Genomic DNA, 17,367 nt, shown 5'->3' on the forward strand with positions numbered 1-17,367 from the left:
GCTTGACCCAATCCCGACCCTTTTTTTAACAAACTTCCTGGAGAAGTTTCGTTGTCTGAAATCCTACAATGCGTTCTGCTGTCATCGTTGCCGCCTTGGCGGTCGGCACTTGTGCCAGAGTTATTGAGAAGGAGGTTTACGTGACTGAGTGGACTACCACCACCGTCACCGAAACCATCACCCAGTGGCCCACCAGCACCAGCACCCTCAACACTGCTGTTTTGGTCAAGCAGTCCACCAAGACCGCCAACGCCGCCCATCCCACTGTCGATGTTTCCAGGAAGGAGGTCGAGTCTGCCCCTGCTGCGGCTTCGACTACTACTGCTGCCGGGGTTGAGGCTGTGGAACCCAGTAGCGCGACCAGCTCAACCTCGTCTTCGACCACCTCTTCGATCGTCCCGTCTTCGACTACTGAGGCTGAAATCGTGGCCGTGACCTCCTCGGCTACCTCCGTCGCTACCTCTTCGGAAGCTCCGGCCACCGTCGCCCCGACCACCACCGCCGCTGCTACCACCTCCGTCGCGACCTCTTCGGCAACCTCGACCACCGCCGCTGCTGCCACCTCCAGCTCTACCGACTCCTACCAGGAGTCCATTCTGTACTACCACAACATCCACCGTAGCGAGCACTCTGTAGGCGATCTGACCTGGTCCGATGACCTCGCCGGAGCTGCCAACACCCTCGCCTCTCGTTGCGTGTACGGACACGACACGTAAGTATTCCTCTGTTTTGCTTGAGAAACAATCATCCTAACGTGGCTAGTTCCATCGTGTCCGCCAGCGGAGACTACGGCCAGAACATCGCCTACGGTTACGACGCGGCAGAGGTCGGCGAGAAGATTATCAGCGGAATGATGTACACCGATGAGGCGCCATACTTCGCCAACCTCTACGGTGAGGCCAACCCTGATATGACTAACTTCGAGAAGTGGGGCCACTTCACTCAGATCGTCTGGAAAGCTACCACTCAAGTTGGTTGCGCCACCGTTAGCTGCTCTGACTTGGGCAATGTTGGCAGCGCCGCGCCTTACACTGTCTGCAACTATGGCTCCCCTGGTAACTACGCCGGCGAGTATGCCGACAACGTCTTGAAGCCCACTTCATAAACGTCTCGGAATATATAAAGGTGTTGATTTGAGAATGCCACATCTGATATTCTTATGTGGTGATCTAAATCCATCCTGTTCTTCGGAACAATATGTCTCCTATTCGATTTGTGTTGTGGATTTATCTTCTTGTCTTTACCTTCTTCGTCATTTGCATGTCCTGCCTCGATCGGTGACCCATACTGTATGTATGCAAGCGTGCTTCGTCCTTCTATTTTGGAGGACCCATGGCAATGCAGATATTATTGTTCCATTGTGAATATTTTTGGACTCCTTGTCTTCCGCCACTCCTGTGTCGCGGCTCATCCTGTGGATAACAAAATCTCTGGCGTCATCTTTTTATTTTTCGAGCGTGATGTACTGTGTACAACCCCAGCGTATCATGAAGTTATTTCAACATGCCCACCCACGAAATTGTAAGATTTTCCCAATTTTGTTCTGTATGTCCTTTTGTACGTTCTTGGATGTTCTTTTTAGCCCCATGACGTAGTGTCCACGTGACCCCCACTCCCCCGCATGACCGGTCCCTTCGCCCGAAACGTCATTGGTACATGAAGAAAAGAGCGCTTTCGGTATACTTCAAAAGTCCGAGGAACTGTGGCGGTATAAGTGAACTTCTTCTTGCCGATAATTCATTTTATCTTTATTGAAGGACTATTCACCTTAAACCTCTCACCCTCAACGGCACGCTTTGTACATCTTTAATCCCGAGCCGAGACGCCTGCGCCGACGTGCAGGGTTCGTGATTGACATTAACCTTGGAAGTAAGTTCTTAGCCTGGTCTATCCCGCATCCCACCTATCATTTCCCCTTGAATTCCCCCACGGGGTGAGGGGTATCCTCCCCAAGACAAACCTATCTCACCCGCCATCCTCCATGGAAACGCCTCAAGATGCGATGTCTACATGGGACAAACTCTCAGAGTCTCCCATATAAAGGGACTCTGTAGCACCCATAACCTACTTGTCCACAGTGGTCCTTTTCTTGGCAATAATTTAACATCTGGCGGCATAGCAGAAAACTCATCCGTTTCTCCGGCGCTATCATTCCGCTCTCCCTCCGTATTACCCGGTCACACAAACCCGCATTTCGGTTTCAGACCATTTGCACTATCGTACATTGCTCTGTAAGTACATGGCTCAGTCGGTGTTTCTTTTCCTTTTCCCCTTAGGCCCGAGGTGGATCCACCGTCGAGATGATTCTATAATCCCGCACGCCTATATAAAATTACCAGACTCTCTCCCTCTCTCTCGCCACTTGAATTTCTCCCCCTCTACGTGATCTTCTTCTTGTCCTCTTGTCCCTTGCCCGCATCCATTCTGCGCATGACATAGTTCCAATGCCATCTTACTGCCTCCAAGACTGCCACTACTTCTACCGCACAGCCTTACGCCTCCTGTCAATTCCCACTTTCCTCGCTAGTCGCTACGCCTGATTTTATCTTCCGAGAATCTGAACACATCTAACACTATGTCTTACTCCTCAATGGCAGTCCGATTCTTCACAGCCCCCAAACCGCTTGGTGATTCTTTGGACACCGATCCCAAACCACTTGGTGATTCTACGGACGCCGACCCCAATTCATCCAGTGATTCTATGGACACCGGCAAAAGCAAGAAGTCCGGGCCTGACTCCCAGGGCCAGACAGTCATGAGAGCAAATATCTCTTCTGAACAGCCCTCCGCGGAGATTGCTGAGCCCAAGAGCCAGGGCTTGACTTTTGCAAACCAGGACTCGCTGCCTAAACTTCCTATTCCTAATCTGGAGGATACCTGTCGCAGGTACCTAGAGACTCTGCAGGGCTTGCAAACCCCGCGTGATCATGAAGATACCAAGGCTGCTGTTCGGGACTTTTTAAAGAATGAGGGCCCTATTCTGCAAGAGCGGCTGAAGGCTTATGCTAGCTCAAAGACCAGCTATATTGAGCAATTCTGTAAGTCTTCAGAATAAGTGTTGGATGGGATGTTGGCTGATCCTTTTCTAGGGTATGATTCTTATTTGAATTTCGATAATCGTAAGTTGGATTTCCTGTGAAGAACTTTTTGCAGTCATCTAACATTCGCAGCTGTTGTTTTGAACCTCAATCCATTCTTCCTTTTGGAGGACGACCCAACTCCCGCCAGAAATCACCAGGTGACTCGAGCTGCATCACTGGCCGTCTCATCATTGGCGTTTGTTCGGGCTGTGCGTCGAGAGGAGTTGCCTCCTGATACCGTGCGGGGAACGCCCCTTTGCATGTATCAGTACTCCCGGCTTTTTGGAACCGCACGTCTGCCTACCGAAAATGGCTGCGTAATTAGCCAGGACCCCTCGGCTAAACACATAGTTGTTATGGCTCGGGGCCAGTTCTACTGGTTTGACGTCTTGGACGACAATAGTGATTTGATCATGAGTGAGAAAGATATCTCGCTTAACCTGGAGGTAATCGTTGAGGACGCGACTCAGACTCCTCTTCACGAGGCTGCCAAGGGTGCTGTGGGTGTACTCAGCACCGAGAACCGGAAAGTTTGGTCGGGCCTACGTGATATCATGACCAAAGATCGCAGATCTAACAACGCGGAGTGTTTGAACATTGTCGATACCGCGCTCTTTATCCTATGTCTAGACGCCACGGAGCCAGCCTCCATGGCCGATCTTTGTACTAACATGCTTTGTGGCACATGCGAAGTCGTCAAGGGTGTGCAGGTTGGAACCTGTACCAACCGTTGGTATGACAAGCTGCAAATCATCGTTTGCAAGAACGGCAGTGCCGGTATCAATTTCGAGCATACCGGTGTGGATGGCCACACGGTGCTACGCTTTGCCAGCGACGTGTACACCGACACCATCCTCCGCTTCGCAAAGACCATCAACGGGCAATCCCCAAGCCTATGGGCAACCAGCAGTCCCGACCCTGCGAAGCGCGACCCACACAGTTTCGGAAATGTCAGCACGACACCGCGCAAATTAGAATGGGACATGACACCCGAGCTTAACATTGCGCTCCGCTTCGCCGAATCACATCTATCCGACCTGCTCTGCCAACACGAAATCCAAGTCCTGGACTTCGAATGCTTTGGCAAGAACTTCATCACTTCAATGGGCTTCTCTCCGGATGCATTCATCCAGATGGCCTTCCAAGCCGCCTACTACGGCCTCTACGGCCGAGCTGAGAACACCTACGAACCAGCCATGACAAAGATGTTCCTGCACGGACGCACAGAAGCCATCCGCACCGTAAGTCCCGAATGCATAGACTTTGTCACCGCATTCTGGGGCGAGAATGCCGCCGAACAAAAGGTCGATGCCCTCCGCATCGCATGCCAAAAACACAGCGCCGCCACCAAGGACTGTTCAAAGGGCCAGGGCCCGGACCGTCACCTCTACGCCCTCTACTGCCTCTGGCAGCGCTCCTTCGACGAAGGTCTCTTCCCGGACACCAGCTCAACCGGCGGGTACTCCAGCCCTGGCGAAACACAATCCCAAACCCAAAGCCAGTGTCCCGAATCACCGAAGCTCTCCTCCTCCTCCCCTTCAGACGACGGTTTCTCTTCACAGGGAAGCAGCACACGCGGCTACCGCACAGTAACGGCGCCAACGCCCGCAATCTTCGCCGATGCCGGCTGGGACAAGATCAATACCACTATACTGTCGACCTCAAACTGTGGAAACCCTTGTCTGCGCCACTTCGGCTTCGGCCCTACGTCAGCCGACGGCTTCGGTATTGGCTATATCATCAAGGACGATTCGATCTCGATCTGCGCGAGCTCCAAGCACAGACAGACGTCGCGTCTCATGCACACGCTCGAGACGTATCTGTTTGAGATTCGGAAGTTGCTGCGCGCGACCAATCGCAAGGCGACGAGTCCGCGCACTAGTCGCGCGAGAGAGACTGAGGCGTTTGCGGAGAGCTTGCAGGCGGAGACGAATCGTCGCGGTCGACTTGTAAGAGGTGGGGGTGTTGAGACACCTACTTCTGCTGCTGAGAGTAGCTATATGGAGGATGATGGTATGGGAGGATGTAAGTTTTTGACTCTTTTGCGCCTTTGGTTGCTGGTTCTTATATTGCGACTCTTTGCTAACTTATATCTTACTAGATGGTTTCTTCGATGCTGGTATGCTTCTCCATGCGCTCAAGGGTCTCAGTGCGGAACGGGAACAACGCGGGGAGAAATCTGTTAGGCGGAGATTTGTGGGGAAGAAGCTTCATCTTAATGATTATTGATTGTGCAGAGTTCGAGAAGGAAGTCGTATCTAGGTAGTTCAATCAGACGAAAACGACGTATGAATTTATATTTACCCCATATCCATCTCATGTGCGAAGACGCGAAGTATAAAAAAGCTTGAAAGGGCCAACTTCCTCGGCAAATGTGGGGAAAGCTCCGACACCGGATTATAGCCGACTTGGCTCAGTAGCCTTTCTTGACTTGATTGATTTCGAAGTTGACATTGTATATAATCTTCCTCCGACTATAGAAGCATTGCGCCAATCTGCATGTGTATTCCATGAACGCTATGACTCTGCACGCCGTACATAAACGGGCGCCCCAGTTGCGGGCATCCCTAACAAGGCGCTTTACAACCACCCCCCGCACGGCCAGTTATGCGGACACTTTACCGAATCTCAAGATTGGCGCCCATACCAGGGTATTGTACCAGGGGTTTACAGGTAATTATTCCCGTTTGTTATAATTGAGCCGAGTCCCGCAATGAATGACATGGAATACTAATCTCCGCCGCAGGAAGACAGGCGACTGCCAATGCCAAGGAGTCTCTTGAATGGGGCACTAAGATCGTGGGAGGCGTCAAGCCTGGGGTCGAAGGCGAACATCTAGGTTTACCTGTCTTCCCATCTGTCAGAGCGGTACGAGGGTTGAACTAATTTGTTCTCCCGGGAAGATTGTAATTTGACTAACGAGCAAGCACACTAGGCCCGAGAACAGGCAAAGCCTGACGCATCTGCGATCTATGTCCCAGGAAATCAAACCGCCAAAGCCATCGAAGAAGCCATCGAAGCAGAAATCCCACTCGTCGTGGCTGTAGCTGAGCATGTGCCCATCCACGACATCCTTCGGGTATGACCTACTCACAGTTAATCTTGTTAGGAATCATCGAAGAGCTCTTTCCATTAACCGTATTACATACAGATCCACTCCATGCTACAAACGCAATCCAAGACCCGTCTAGTCGGCGCAAACTGTCCAGGCATTATATCCGCCATCGGCAAATGCCGAATCGGCTTCCAGCCATTGCCATGCTTCGCGCCGGGCAATGTCGGTATCGTGGCTAAATCTGGGACATTAAGCTATGAGACTGTTGCGTCGACGACGCGGGCTGGACTTGGTCAAAGTCTTTGTATTAGTATGGGCGGTGACGTGCTGGCGGGCACGAACTTTGTCGATGCCCTTAATCTCTTTGAGGATGATCCTGATACTCGGGGTATTATCTTGGTTGGGGAGATTGGGGGTACGGCGGAGATGGATGCTGCGGAGTGGATTGAGGATTATCGACGGAGAACTGTGGATCCTAAGTAAGTTGTTGTATCTTGTTTCTGGGTTTTCTGGATGTAATGCTAATTGAGATTGGATAGGCCTATTATGGCTCTTGTTGGTGGGTTGGAAGCACCTCCTGGGCGGGTTATGGGACATGCTGGTGCTTGGGCTGCGCCTGGGGAACCTGATGCAGAAACTAAGTATCGGGCGCTTGAACGTGCTGGCGCGGTCATGGTTAATCATCCTGAGAAGTTCGGCGAAGGAATGAAGACTTTGTTTGCGAACCAGTCTAACCGGCCGGGTATAAGTGTGAGTATGTTTCTTTTCTAATCCGATCTGAGCTATACTAACTACTCATAGCCAATGTCTGGAACTAGCTCACAAAAACGTGGCTTTCATACTATGAGACGAGTTACGCCAATCTCGAGATCGACAGCTGAACACAAGCGTAATCTGTACATCAAGCAGTTCCAGGCATTCGACATCCTCAAGCAGAAATCCGTCCCTGTCAATGAGTCGGCTTCTAGCTCTGATAGTCCTATTTCTGTTTCCATTGCAGTCGACCGAACAGCTTTATCGCCGTGCATTATTGCCTCGGCGACTTCCGACTTTAGCCCGGCTCAGTCGCAGAAATTCCCGTTCCCTTACAATCAGACCAAGTTCGAAACCTCCATTATCGCGGCTGTTGCCGAGCAGTTGGGTCTCCCAGCCTCTGCTCACAAGCAGCTTGAAGGCATTCTGCAAGCCCTTTGGGAAATTTACAAGGAAAAAGAGGCCTTCACGCTAGAGACGCAAATTGGCATCTCCCCCGATGATGTTTTGGAGGTCCAGGGTGCACGTTTTGGCTTCGACGATGCTGCATTCCGTAGCTCGGGCCGACAGGAAGATATCCATAAACTGCGGAATATATCCGAAGAGGTCGCGGAGGAGGTTGAAGCCGAAAAGGACGGAATTGTTTACGTCAAGTATGTAGTAGCACATCCATGACTCCCTAGTTGTCTGTATCTTTGCTGACATACAGCAGATTGGAAGGCGAAGGCAATATTGGCACACTCGGTATGTATTCTAGTCTATTCCTTAGTCGGGAAAGGGTGTTCGCTCACAATATCGCGCAGTCAATGGAGCCGGCCTTGCCATGAACACGGTCGACGCTCTCACTATCCACGGCGGCCACTGCGCGAATTTCCTCGACACCGGTGGCAAAGCTACTTCGGAGACAGTCAAGGCGTCATTCCGCGTAATTTGCTCTGACACGCGCGTCAAAGCCGTCTTTGTCAATATCTTTGGCGGACTGACTCGCTGCGACATGATTGCTGAGGGCATTATCTTGGCTTTCCGGGATTTGAATATGAAGGTTCCAGTGGTTGTGCGACTGCGAGGTACGAATGAGGAACTGGGGCAGAAGATGGTAAGCATTGATCTGAATAGCCGCTACCGTTGGCTAACTTGAGTATTTGTAGATTGCGGAGAGTGGCCTTCCTTTGCATGCATTTGATGGATTCGAGGAGGCTGCAAAGAAGGTTATTGCATTGGCTAAGGGGCAATAGTTGCTTTACATTCGAAGTGTATGTGGCCATACTAGATAGAATATATCGGCTTAGATCTCTGTTTCAATCTAATACAACGATTTATAAATATATATTCTCTGATGTCACTTTCATACTCAGATTCCTCTTGAGAAACAACGTCTACTAAGCCTCTATATCCAGATCCGAAATCATCCTGAAAGCAACTCACTCATTAATATACAACCATCTAGGTAGGCAAAAGACAATGTAAATCCACCAGAATCAAATAAATTCCCGATAGCGTGGTGGCTCTGGCCACAGTGAAATAGAGACCTTCACATCTTTCACTTCCTTCATTTCCTTCACATCCACTTCTTTCACTGATTTAGTGTAATCTCCACGCATTTGCGGGAAGAAATACCCAGGAGGGGTGATACATAGGGCTATCACAGAGACAGAACACATTCTAGGATCCATCAGCTTTCAAATGCTTCCAATTTGTGTTGTCAAAGTTCGACTTACATCGATTCAAGGATAGTAAAATCAAGTTCGTTCTGCATTATGTGATTTTTCCACCCACCAGCCATTTCCGCGATGCTAGACACTCCAATATCAGTACTCAGCAGATATCAAGATAGTATCACGGGTGACTTACCGATACACACAACGGACATAAGTTGTTATGAATGACACAAAGATACCCCAAAAGAATACCCAGAAATTGCGGCTGTTCCAGACTTTTCTGGCCTCAACCGTCAATCCATCTTTCGGGGCGTTCTTTATACGGAGAAGAAAGTGGCCCGACATCACCCCAAATATCGTCAAGGTGACCACTTGCCAAACAATCCCGGCCAGCATGACATTGCTGCCCATATCACTAGCTTTGGTTGTTTTAGCTGCTGCCGCAAGCCCACCGCCAGCGCCTTGGAGAATCAACGAAACGGTATCGCAGGTGACAAAGAGGTAGGGATACCACTTCGCCCTCAGTGCCGAGTGTTGTTGCCCCAGAACGTTCACTGCATGCTTCAGCGTGAGGTATATAGCCGCCGACCAGAAAGCGGGTGCCAGTGTCAAAGTGCAAATCTGCGTCTTGAAGCCGGCAGATGAATATGGGTTCTGGTTCAACAATATACGACCAAAATAGCCTGTTTGTTTATCAGTATTCTCTGGGCAGTCACCAGTCATTCCCATGGAGTTTCAGTATGACTTACCAATAACCTCAGTCGAAGAACCGAGAATCACGGCAATACTAAAAGACCAAAGGCGCCATCTGATCATCTGGCCGAGCTGTATCAGAGAACAAGCACCGAATATCAAACAGAACTCAACGCTGAATACAAGATCAGGTGCGTAGCCGTAGATGGTGCCCTCGACTGGACATTGAGGAGTCACCTCCGTGCATTTGGCTGCAGCGCGGATTTCAACCATGATTCTAGCATAGAGGACAAGTGATATGATCGGAGATACTCCGTATAGAAGTCACGAAGAAAAGCTACCTTCTTTACTCTCTCGATATTACTGTGTGTCAAAGAAAGATATATATAGACATAGATTTACATGCATCATTCTTGCATATATTTTTCTTTGAGAGACCGCTGTTGCCAAAATTTCTCGGCCACAGATCGGCTTTGCATGAAAGCCATGGTCGGTGGCCTTCATTGAATACTTACTAGTCAAATCCCAAAACACGCCGTAGGTTGTTATATTTTCACACTACTTAATTAAAATTCCTATTCAACAGTATATACCTGCCAGAGATGCCAGTTGAGGTATACCCGAACACTACACTACAGAGAGCTTCAACCGAGATCGTGGTAAGACCTGACCAAAGATATATGCTTATCATGATTTTTTTTTCTTTCTTTTAAAGCCTAGCGTCAATGGCATGGGTTGTGCTCAGATCCTCGTCTTAGTCCTACAGTTGTACGTCCCAACCTTCTTTGTTGTTATACCGGGGAGGACTCGGCGACGACCCGATGGTATCGTTGATATGATCTTGGAAAACCCATCTTCTTTTCACCAGACCCAATTCTTCAGCAACGGCCTCACTTGGGTGATTTTTCCCGGGTGTAGTATTTGGAAAAGAACGATGATGGTTGGTACCTGGGAGTAAAGGATCTATAGAATATCGAAGTATCTAAAATGATGCTAATCAGGGTTTCAATGTTTTATTATGCACTTTATTACTCCTACTACCCTATAACTTCTTCTGATGCAGGTTGCAATAGTTTGATGCTCCTAGATGATCTATAAGTCGGTTTCTTTTGCTAGCTTCGATGTTTCCAACGTCAGGGGTTGAATGTTAGCATCATGTACTTGATAAATCCACCGAAGACATTACGAATTCAATATAACTGATCTACTATCCCGGAAATATAAATAGAAAAAAGACTCTATTGATGCCTGACTATCCTGAGGCAGCCGAACCCGAAAGGTCTAGCCCTTCTTTGTTCTCCACGATCGACCAGGGATGCCACCGGCACTGACGCCATTCGTTCTATTTCGAGCCTGCACAAATCATCCTTAAATTGAAGTGTATATTAAATACTCTGGTTGACCATTACCACTACACTCTTTGTATATTTATCGCCCGTTACACCCGAACCCCACGTGCCAATGTCTGATCCAAGCGCCAGCGCCAGCGCCGAACTCGAATCCACACTCCGCAACCTGTCCATAGGCGAAAAGGGCCCAGTGCGAGACATCTCCCGACCAAACGTGAAAAAACTTCCAGCAGCAGCCGTGACCTCAAAGCCCAAGCCCAACCCCAAAATACACCGCAAACCCGTCGCAGACTCCTGGGAAGACGAAGCAGACCTCTCTGCCTCGGAAAGCGAGGAAGCCGAATCCCGCGACGAATACGCTTCCCAGCTGCTCTCTCCAAGCATCAGCGCTGAGGGACCGCTGGGTCCCCCGCCGACACCTATCTCCCCGCAGACCTCCAACCCGTGGACGGCGAGAGCTGCTTCTCCTGCTTCGGCGAAGGGCCCCCCGACCCGTCGACCGGAGAAGCAGACTGCCGTTGCGGAGCGGTTGATTGCCGGTGCGTTGGGGATCCGCGCTCCGAAGCGGACGGAGCAGCAGCGCGCTTATGACCGCTCGATTAAGGAGCAGGAAATCCGGAGGCGGAATCGCGAGCGTGAGGAGAAGGCTAAGGCTAAGGAGGAGGAGGAGAAGATGAAGGCTTCTATTTGGAGCAGTTAGATCGCTTTGGGGTGCATTTCTGGGGTTATTAGGCGATTTGCTCTCTATGCATGTGTATATTTGTTGAATTGGATTGTTTATGTCTTCTCTCTGTGTGACGGATTATCATGGGCGATGAATGGGCGTCTCTTTATTGCTTTGTGTGTGGTTATCTTGCACTTTAATATCCCACGAAGAACACATGTGGTCGATCAACTGATCATGGGGAGACAACTGCGCGGTTCTTTAGCCCTAGATTTGATTGCCTGGTAACCGCGTTACAAGGCGATCACTGGTAATAGCAGGGCCTAGTAAGTGTATGCGCAGTCTAAATTGAGACCCCGCAAACCATCTAAACTAACGGATGAAACAGGCCCCTCCCAGGAGAAAGTCTTCATTAATTTGGCACAAGTCCTGGTTTCTCTCTCCCAGGTTCAAATACAAAGCCTCGGACCAAAATGAGACTACCTATGTCTACGCGATGCGGTCGGTTGACCTCGAGGAAAACATAACATAGCGAAAGCACCCTCAAAGTCTGCAGAGAAGACTGAAGGGCTTTTGATAATCATCATTCATAAGAAAAAAAGCAGTATGAACGCCGCCGCTTCGCCCATGGGCCGTCAATGAGGATCCTCTGTCCACCGCTAGCCAGCAGCCCTAGCGTATCCCCCAACGTATGTCGCTCCAGTAGCCTCGGTTCCGTCGGGAAGTGCGAATCTAGCATACAGGGCTTGTCGTCTAGCAACCTCCTCCGATTTGCTCTTGGTGCACCTCCAAGGTATCACCATCTGCCATATCGAGCTATTTGAAGTTAGTTTCAAATTTTCTAGATACTAATAAATAACGAAAGAAGGGAATGGCCGTACAGTGTCGGGCGAATCTTCGGGGCGAACCCTGGTGCCGTCGAAAAGGAACCGAACAGTGGACATTTGCTTGCCCTGGCGCTCGCAGAAGGCATCCATGAGCTTTTTCAGCTGCGTTGTGCGCTTAATCTTGAAGAACACCTCGTTGTTGTTATCGGTCACCTTGATGTTCAGGTGCTCGGTGGGAGGAGCAGCGCCTTCTTTGTCGGACATGATGAATAACTGTCGGAGTCTGGATTTCGTTCAACGGCTACTTCTTATGAAGCCAGGATGTCAACGAGGAAGAATGCTTACAATGATAGGAGCGAGAGCGAGTTTAGAAACCTCTTTGAGCGGGGCTTTGAATTATGTCTGAAGAGTTCAAAAAGGAGGGTTAGATGCGATTTCAACGCGATTTTAGGGCACAACTGAAGTACGGGGTACTCACCTAGACGACGAAAGCTCAGAAGCGCGATAGTGAAGGTTGTGGAAAGGGTGGTTAGAAAAGAGAGGAAGAAGAGAGATCAGCGGCGACGGCAGAATAGCACACTCGCCCCACGGTCTGAAGGCGGAGAATCTATTTTGCGTTTGGCTCTTCTATCACTTTCGTCACTTCCGAGGAACAGTGTGTCTACAACGCTTTGTACAGAGTACGGTCTTTGATACTTGCATTATGGTATGAAAAGTGTCACTGTGGACATATTGGCTAGATGCTGAGATCCTTTTAGGGTAATTTAAAGCAAGATCTGTCGCACGATCAACCCTGCCATCCGCGTGCTGTATGTGTCCATATCTGAAAGCGTCCATTTAGAGTGCCTGGATGGTGTTGCTAGCTCTTACTGACTCCCTAACAGTGCGCCATTCAAGGTATTTTTCCAATTCAAAGCATGTTGACACAAAGGTCTAACCAAGCTAGATTGCTTGCAGAAAAACTCCTTCAATGAGGACAGATGCCAGGCACAAATTGATGCTTTATATGAGTGCTGCAATGCCTTCTACCAACAGCAAGGTGACCAAGCGTCTACCGTCAGCTGCCCGAAAGCAAACTTGCTGAAGTTGAAGATGAAGCAACGAGCTCAAGCAGCAGGGAAGTAAAGTAGTAAAGCTATTACGTTTGCTTCTTTAAATTTCAATTTCAAGTGACCCATGTTGAAGATGGAGGATGTCACAATTCCTTTGCGGTCTGAGTTTCCATATGGAGGAAACCAGGCTAATTGAAGAACTGCATTTATTATAAGACAATCGTGAGCACGCAAAGAGGCCTCATGGACCTGTACGAAAATTGAGTTTTCATACCGAGACTCTAATGAAAGCCTATAGACATTAGAGAAGAAAAGAAAAGAAGAAGAGAAGTGCGCGGGCGAAAATTCGTTGAAATAGCTTCGGGGGTTGCCGCTAGTCCCGTTCGGGTTAGTCAGTCACGAAAACCAAAAGAGACAAACACAACTTATTCCACAGAGCTCCTCTCTCCTCCCTTCTAACCAAGTCTCCCATCATGGCGCCTTTAACTCGATCGGCCGCCGGGTCATTCACACCGGTGAGTTCGTTATCCTTCATCTTGGCTGTTTGTTTATGTGCTAATCCTTTGTGTAGGTTGCCCAGCGCCAAACTGAGGTCATCACCATTGACGATGATTCGCAACAATCTTTCGATGACGATGAAGAATTGGAGGATGAGGAACAAGAATCGGAAGATCAATCGGAAGATCAGTCGGAAGACCAATCGGAAGACCAAGATGAGGACATGGACGGAGATACAGAGGGCGACACCGTATCGGACACCGGGTCCGATATTTCTGATGAGCCGTCTGTCTTTGGCGTGTCGGGCAAATCTCAAGGTTAGCTCAAGATCTATGTCTAGATCGCATTTACTAAACTCTGTCCCAGACACCCCGCTGTTCACCGCGGCAGGCGCCCAGGAGGCACTGCACCCCCTTCGCCGGACAGCTGACCGCGTCACTCGCCAGATCGAAGCATTCGCCGATAAGCTAGATCAGTTCAAGCGCGCCAATTCAACCGACGATTTCAACAGCGCCCAGGCAGCTTACAAGCTTGTACAGAGCTACCGCGACATTGCGAACAATGCGATCAAGGAAATCCAGACCCAACAAATCGTGGACCGGACAAAGACAGGCTTCCGATCGAGCGGGTCGCAAGAGCACAAAAGCTACGAGGAGATACGGCGATTGCAACTTGAGGCCGACACTTGGCGCCTCCTGCTCAACCTGATCAGCATTGACGACCCCTCTAGCCGGGCTAGTTACAAGGCAGGACGACAGACAGCTTTCCAGAACCTTCACCGCTACTCAACCGATCGCGAGATTTGGGAAGAGTTCCTTAATGCTGACCAATATGGCCTTGAGTGCGTGGTTGCAATGCGATGGTTAGAAGAGACATCTAAGACCGGAAGCCAACAGTTTGACACCCTGATCACGGAAATGGAAGAACAATCGCGAAGGGGCCAAGGATTGTGGACAACCGGTTGGCTTTATACCAAAGAATCGATCAAGGGTCACAAACGTCTGCGCGCTTGGCCACAGCCCCTCGAACCCAATGACCCGGGCATCTCGCGCTCGCTTCTGAGCAAAGGCGATCAAAAACCGCTCGTCACTCAGCTCGATCCCGATGCTCTCACTCGTCAGAAGCACGGTTTAGAGAAGGAGGACGAATTCTTCGAGCGCGCCACCTGGATAACTTGCTGGAAGATGCTCAGACAGGGCGAAAACTGGACTAAGATTCGCGAATGGGCAGAGAGTCGTCTGGAAGGATGGAGGGCCGTCAGCATGTGCGGCTCTAGTGTGGATCCCAAGTCAGCAAGTACTCGATACCCATCTGACGATGGCCACACACGTTTGATGAACAGTCGAGCTCAAGATTCATGGCGCACCGCTTGTTCTGCGCTAACACGCGACCCAAATACCGATGAATTTCAGCGAGCAGTCTACGCCCTGCTTTGTGGCGAAACCGATGCTGCAGCCAGCGTCTGCCGCAGCTGGGACGACTTCCTTTACGTGTACTTCAACCGTGTCGTGCTCTCACGCTACCAGGGATTCTGCAAACAATTCCAGCGGAAACTCAGCCACTCCCCCAATACCCCTGTGGCATTCAAGCCGGAACCAGCTGGGCACGCAGAACTTCAAAAGTTCCTTGTATATCTCAAGGGCAACGACCGGGTTAGCGGCGAAGCGCGTAATCCGTTCCGCAACATCCAGGCCACGATTCTCAGCAAAGGCTACGATACATTCTTCACTGCTCTTGCTCAGGCTGTATCTCAAGTCAGCGCCGATAAATACGGGAATACCTCTGTGATTCCAGAGATCGTGCGCAAGCCAGTAGATGAATCTTTCCTCATAGCTGCCGATGACGAAGAAGCTCTCAGAATCGCAGCTCACGTCTACGTTGTGGCTAGTGAAAGGGGATACGCCCGCGTGGATTCCCATTTCGTTGAAACAGCGTCAGTGATCGTGGCTGGGCATATCGCCAACCTGGAAGACAGGGGTCTATTCCATCTTGTCCCACTTTACGTCTCCCTCCTCCCCGCGCCGATGGGACACGAAGTTCTAGCTAAGATTCTTATTGAAATTGTTGACCCACAAGAGAAGATACAACAAGTTCGACTCGCACGGAAACATCATATTAACATGGAAACTGTTCTTGATGTTCAATGGGCGTGGGTGAAAGAACATGTCCCTGCGATTGAACATTCTAGAGGAGTCACTGGCTATTCGAGGGTGCTGCGACGACCTGACGGTTCCCGGACATTAGTGTCACCCAAGACCGACTTGATTGGGAACTCTGTCGCTCCGGAAGATGACAGGATGATTCGCAGTCTAGAGTGGCTTCGCTACATAGATGGACAGTGGGATAAGATTTGCGATCTTGGATCCTGGCTGTATCGAAAGTTCTTCCGTATGTTGTTGTTCCTCCTAGTGTTTGAATCCAACCGAACTGACTTTACTAGTTGCTGATAAGCTTGCCGCTGCTCGCGAGTTGAGTTTCCGTATTCGGTTGGCTGATATCTCGATTGACAAATTCGGATCCGACATCATTTCCATGCCTCCACAAGAAGGGCTACAGACAGAGGCAACTACACCAACTAGCCCCACTAAATCAAAGAGAAACAGTCTCCACCGGCGAAGTCTTTCCGCAAGTCTTTCCGGCTCCAACAACATTGCACTAGTTTCGGCATACTACAGGGCTCATAGAGTTCTAGATCTGGAGAGTCTGGCTCTTGGGTTTGATGCCGTGGAGCAATTCGCACTGGTGCACGAGCAGATGTCCAAGTGAGTTTTCCCTTCCCTATTCGTCTCATTGCCAAAGCTAATCAATCCAGGACCAAACGTCGACGTGACTCGGGTACCTTGCAGAACATGGGTCAAGACATGAACGAATGCGTCAGTATTCTAGAGGAATGGGTTGGAGCAGTGGTCGCTGAAGACTGGCTGCCCATATCTACCGATGGTATGTATTTGATGTTGCGGCATGGGAATCTCAAGACTAATTGGTTCTATAGCCGAGGAAGAAAAAGACTTCGAACACATTCGGACGACCTACATTCCAGAGCTGATTCTCGATTGGCACAACGCCTTGTACTACGCCAGTCACGCCCTCGAGCGGCACGACCTGTTGACATCCTGCATGATTGTGTCTATCTGGGTTGCAAACTACGAGCACATCACTCGTGCCTTTACAAAGTCCCGACGTATGGCCGAGCTTGTGGACGCGCTCGCTTTATCGAGCAAGGCCTTGGTTATCCGGGACTCCAGCCAACGCAAGTCCCCAATGGACCACAACACCTTCGAAAAGGGCCAGGAATTGAAGATCTGGGATGTGACGATCTCCGAAGAAGAAAAGAAGAGGCTTGGGATCGTGTCGTCCGTAAACCGGGAGCAGTAGATCTAGCGGCGATTTGTTCTGTGTACATTAGCATGGGATTTGAGTGGTTTTAGTATTTTAACGGCGAGGCTTGATATGAAGGAAACTGGATCGAACATGGAAGGGGGACAGGTTACTTCATTTTTTCACAGCTACATGTCAATAGGACATCTACGAATGCATCGACATCGTTTGTCAACAATATATCAGCAAGGAAATTAGCTTTAGAGAAACATCTCGTACAACATACAGAGATTGAAGTTAAAGTCAAAGTTCAAGATAAAGTGAGGTCAATGCTTTGAAACCTAACATAGACATGAAAATATGTAGTGACATACTCACGGATAGTTATAAGCATCAACCTATAAACATCAAGCATTTATA

The 17,367-nt window shown here is 49.7% G+C and overlaps 7 protein-coding genes across 7 annotated transcripts; 5 read left to right on the forward strand and 2 right to left on the reverse strand.

Moving 5' to 3' along the window:
• Window positions 1–68: 68 nt before the first annotated feature.
• On the forward strand, window positions 69–1,105 carry N7518_006965 (CAP domain-containing protein; the record flags this gene model as incomplete). Its single annotated transcript, XM_057187892.1, has 2 exons — window positions 69–712; window positions 763–1,105. The coding sequence occupies 2 exons, from the start codon at window positions 69–71 to the stop codon at window positions 1,103–1,105; spliced, it is 987 nt and encodes a 328-aa protein (XP_057039595.1).
• A 1,470-nt stretch (window positions 1,106–2,575) lies between these two features.
• N7518_006966 (ATP-grasp fold subdomain 2) lies at window positions 2,576–8,123 on the forward strand (the record flags this gene model as incomplete). Its single annotated transcript, XM_057187893.1, has 13 exons — window positions 2,576–3,038; window positions 3,090–3,119; window positions 3,171–5,105; window positions 5,182–5,276; window positions 5,561–5,753; window positions 5,827–5,948; window positions 6,016–6,159; window positions 6,232–6,614; window positions 6,675–6,885; window positions 6,937–7,541; window positions 7,598–7,632; window positions 7,692–7,984; window positions 8,037–8,123. 13 exons carry the CDS (start codon window positions 2,576–2,578, stop codon window positions 8,121–8,123), a joined length of 4,596 nt encoding a protein of 1,531 aa, XP_057039596.1.
• Window positions 8,124–8,602: 479 nt separating this feature from the next.
• Window positions 8,603–9,512, reverse strand: N7518_006967 (RTA1 domain-containing protein; the record flags this gene model as incomplete). Its single annotated transcript, XM_057187894.1, has 3 exons — window positions 8,603–8,681; window positions 8,740–9,229; window positions 9,296–9,512. 3 exons carry the CDS (start codon window positions 9,510–9,512, stop codon window positions 8,603–8,605), a joined length of 786 nt encoding a protein of 261 aa, XP_057039597.1.
• Window positions 9,513–10,700: 1,188 nt separating this feature from the next.
• Window positions 10,701–11,288, forward strand: N7518_006968 (uncharacterized protein; the record flags this gene model as incomplete). The annotated part of the gene is made up of 1 exon (XM_057187895.1): window positions 10,701–11,288. The coding sequence occupies one exon, from the start codon at window positions 10,701–10,703 to the stop codon at window positions 11,286–11,288; it is 588 nt and encodes a 195-aa protein (XP_057039598.1).
• Window positions 11,289–12,005: 717 nt separating this feature from the next.
• On the reverse strand, window positions 12,006–12,685 carry N7518_006969 (SUMO family protein SMT3; the record flags this gene model as incomplete). Its single annotated transcript, XM_057187896.1, has 3 exons — window positions 12,006–12,068; window positions 12,134–12,362; window positions 12,558–12,685. Coding segments are annotated over 3 exons (420 nt in total), but the record flags the coding sequence as incomplete, so codon positions are not given.
• Window positions 12,686–12,782: 97 nt separating this feature from the next.
• On the forward strand, window positions 12,783–13,204 carry N7518_006970 (uncharacterized protein; the record flags this gene model as incomplete). The annotated part of the gene is made up of 4 exons (XM_057187897.1): window positions 12,783–12,785; window positions 12,838–12,888; window positions 12,964–12,976; window positions 13,026–13,204. The coding sequence occupies 4 exons, from the start codon at window positions 12,783–12,785 to the stop codon at window positions 13,202–13,204; spliced, it is 246 nt and encodes an 81-aa protein (XP_057039600.1).
• Window positions 13,205–13,604: 400 nt separating this feature from the next.
• Window positions 13,605–17,004, forward strand: N7518_006971 (nucleoporin Nup84/Nup107 family protein; the record flags this gene model as incomplete). Its single annotated transcript, XM_057187898.1, has 6 exons — window positions 13,605–13,646; window positions 13,703–13,946; window positions 13,996–16,017; window positions 16,070–16,391; window positions 16,442–16,569; window positions 16,622–17,004. 6 exons carry the CDS (start codon window positions 13,605–13,607, stop codon window positions 17,002–17,004), a joined length of 3,141 nt encoding a protein of 1,046 aa, XP_057039601.1.
• Between the last annotated feature and the right edge of the window lie 363 nt (window positions 17,005–17,367).

This window comes from Penicillium psychrosexuale, assembly GCF_028828465.1.
Source record: "Penicillium psychrosexuale strain IBT 29551 chromosome Unknown utg000004l, whole genome shotgun sequence".
Taxonomy (NCBI): domain Eukaryota; kingdom Fungi; phylum Ascomycota; class Eurotiomycetes; order Eurotiales; family Aspergillaceae; genus Penicillium; species Penicillium psychrosexuale.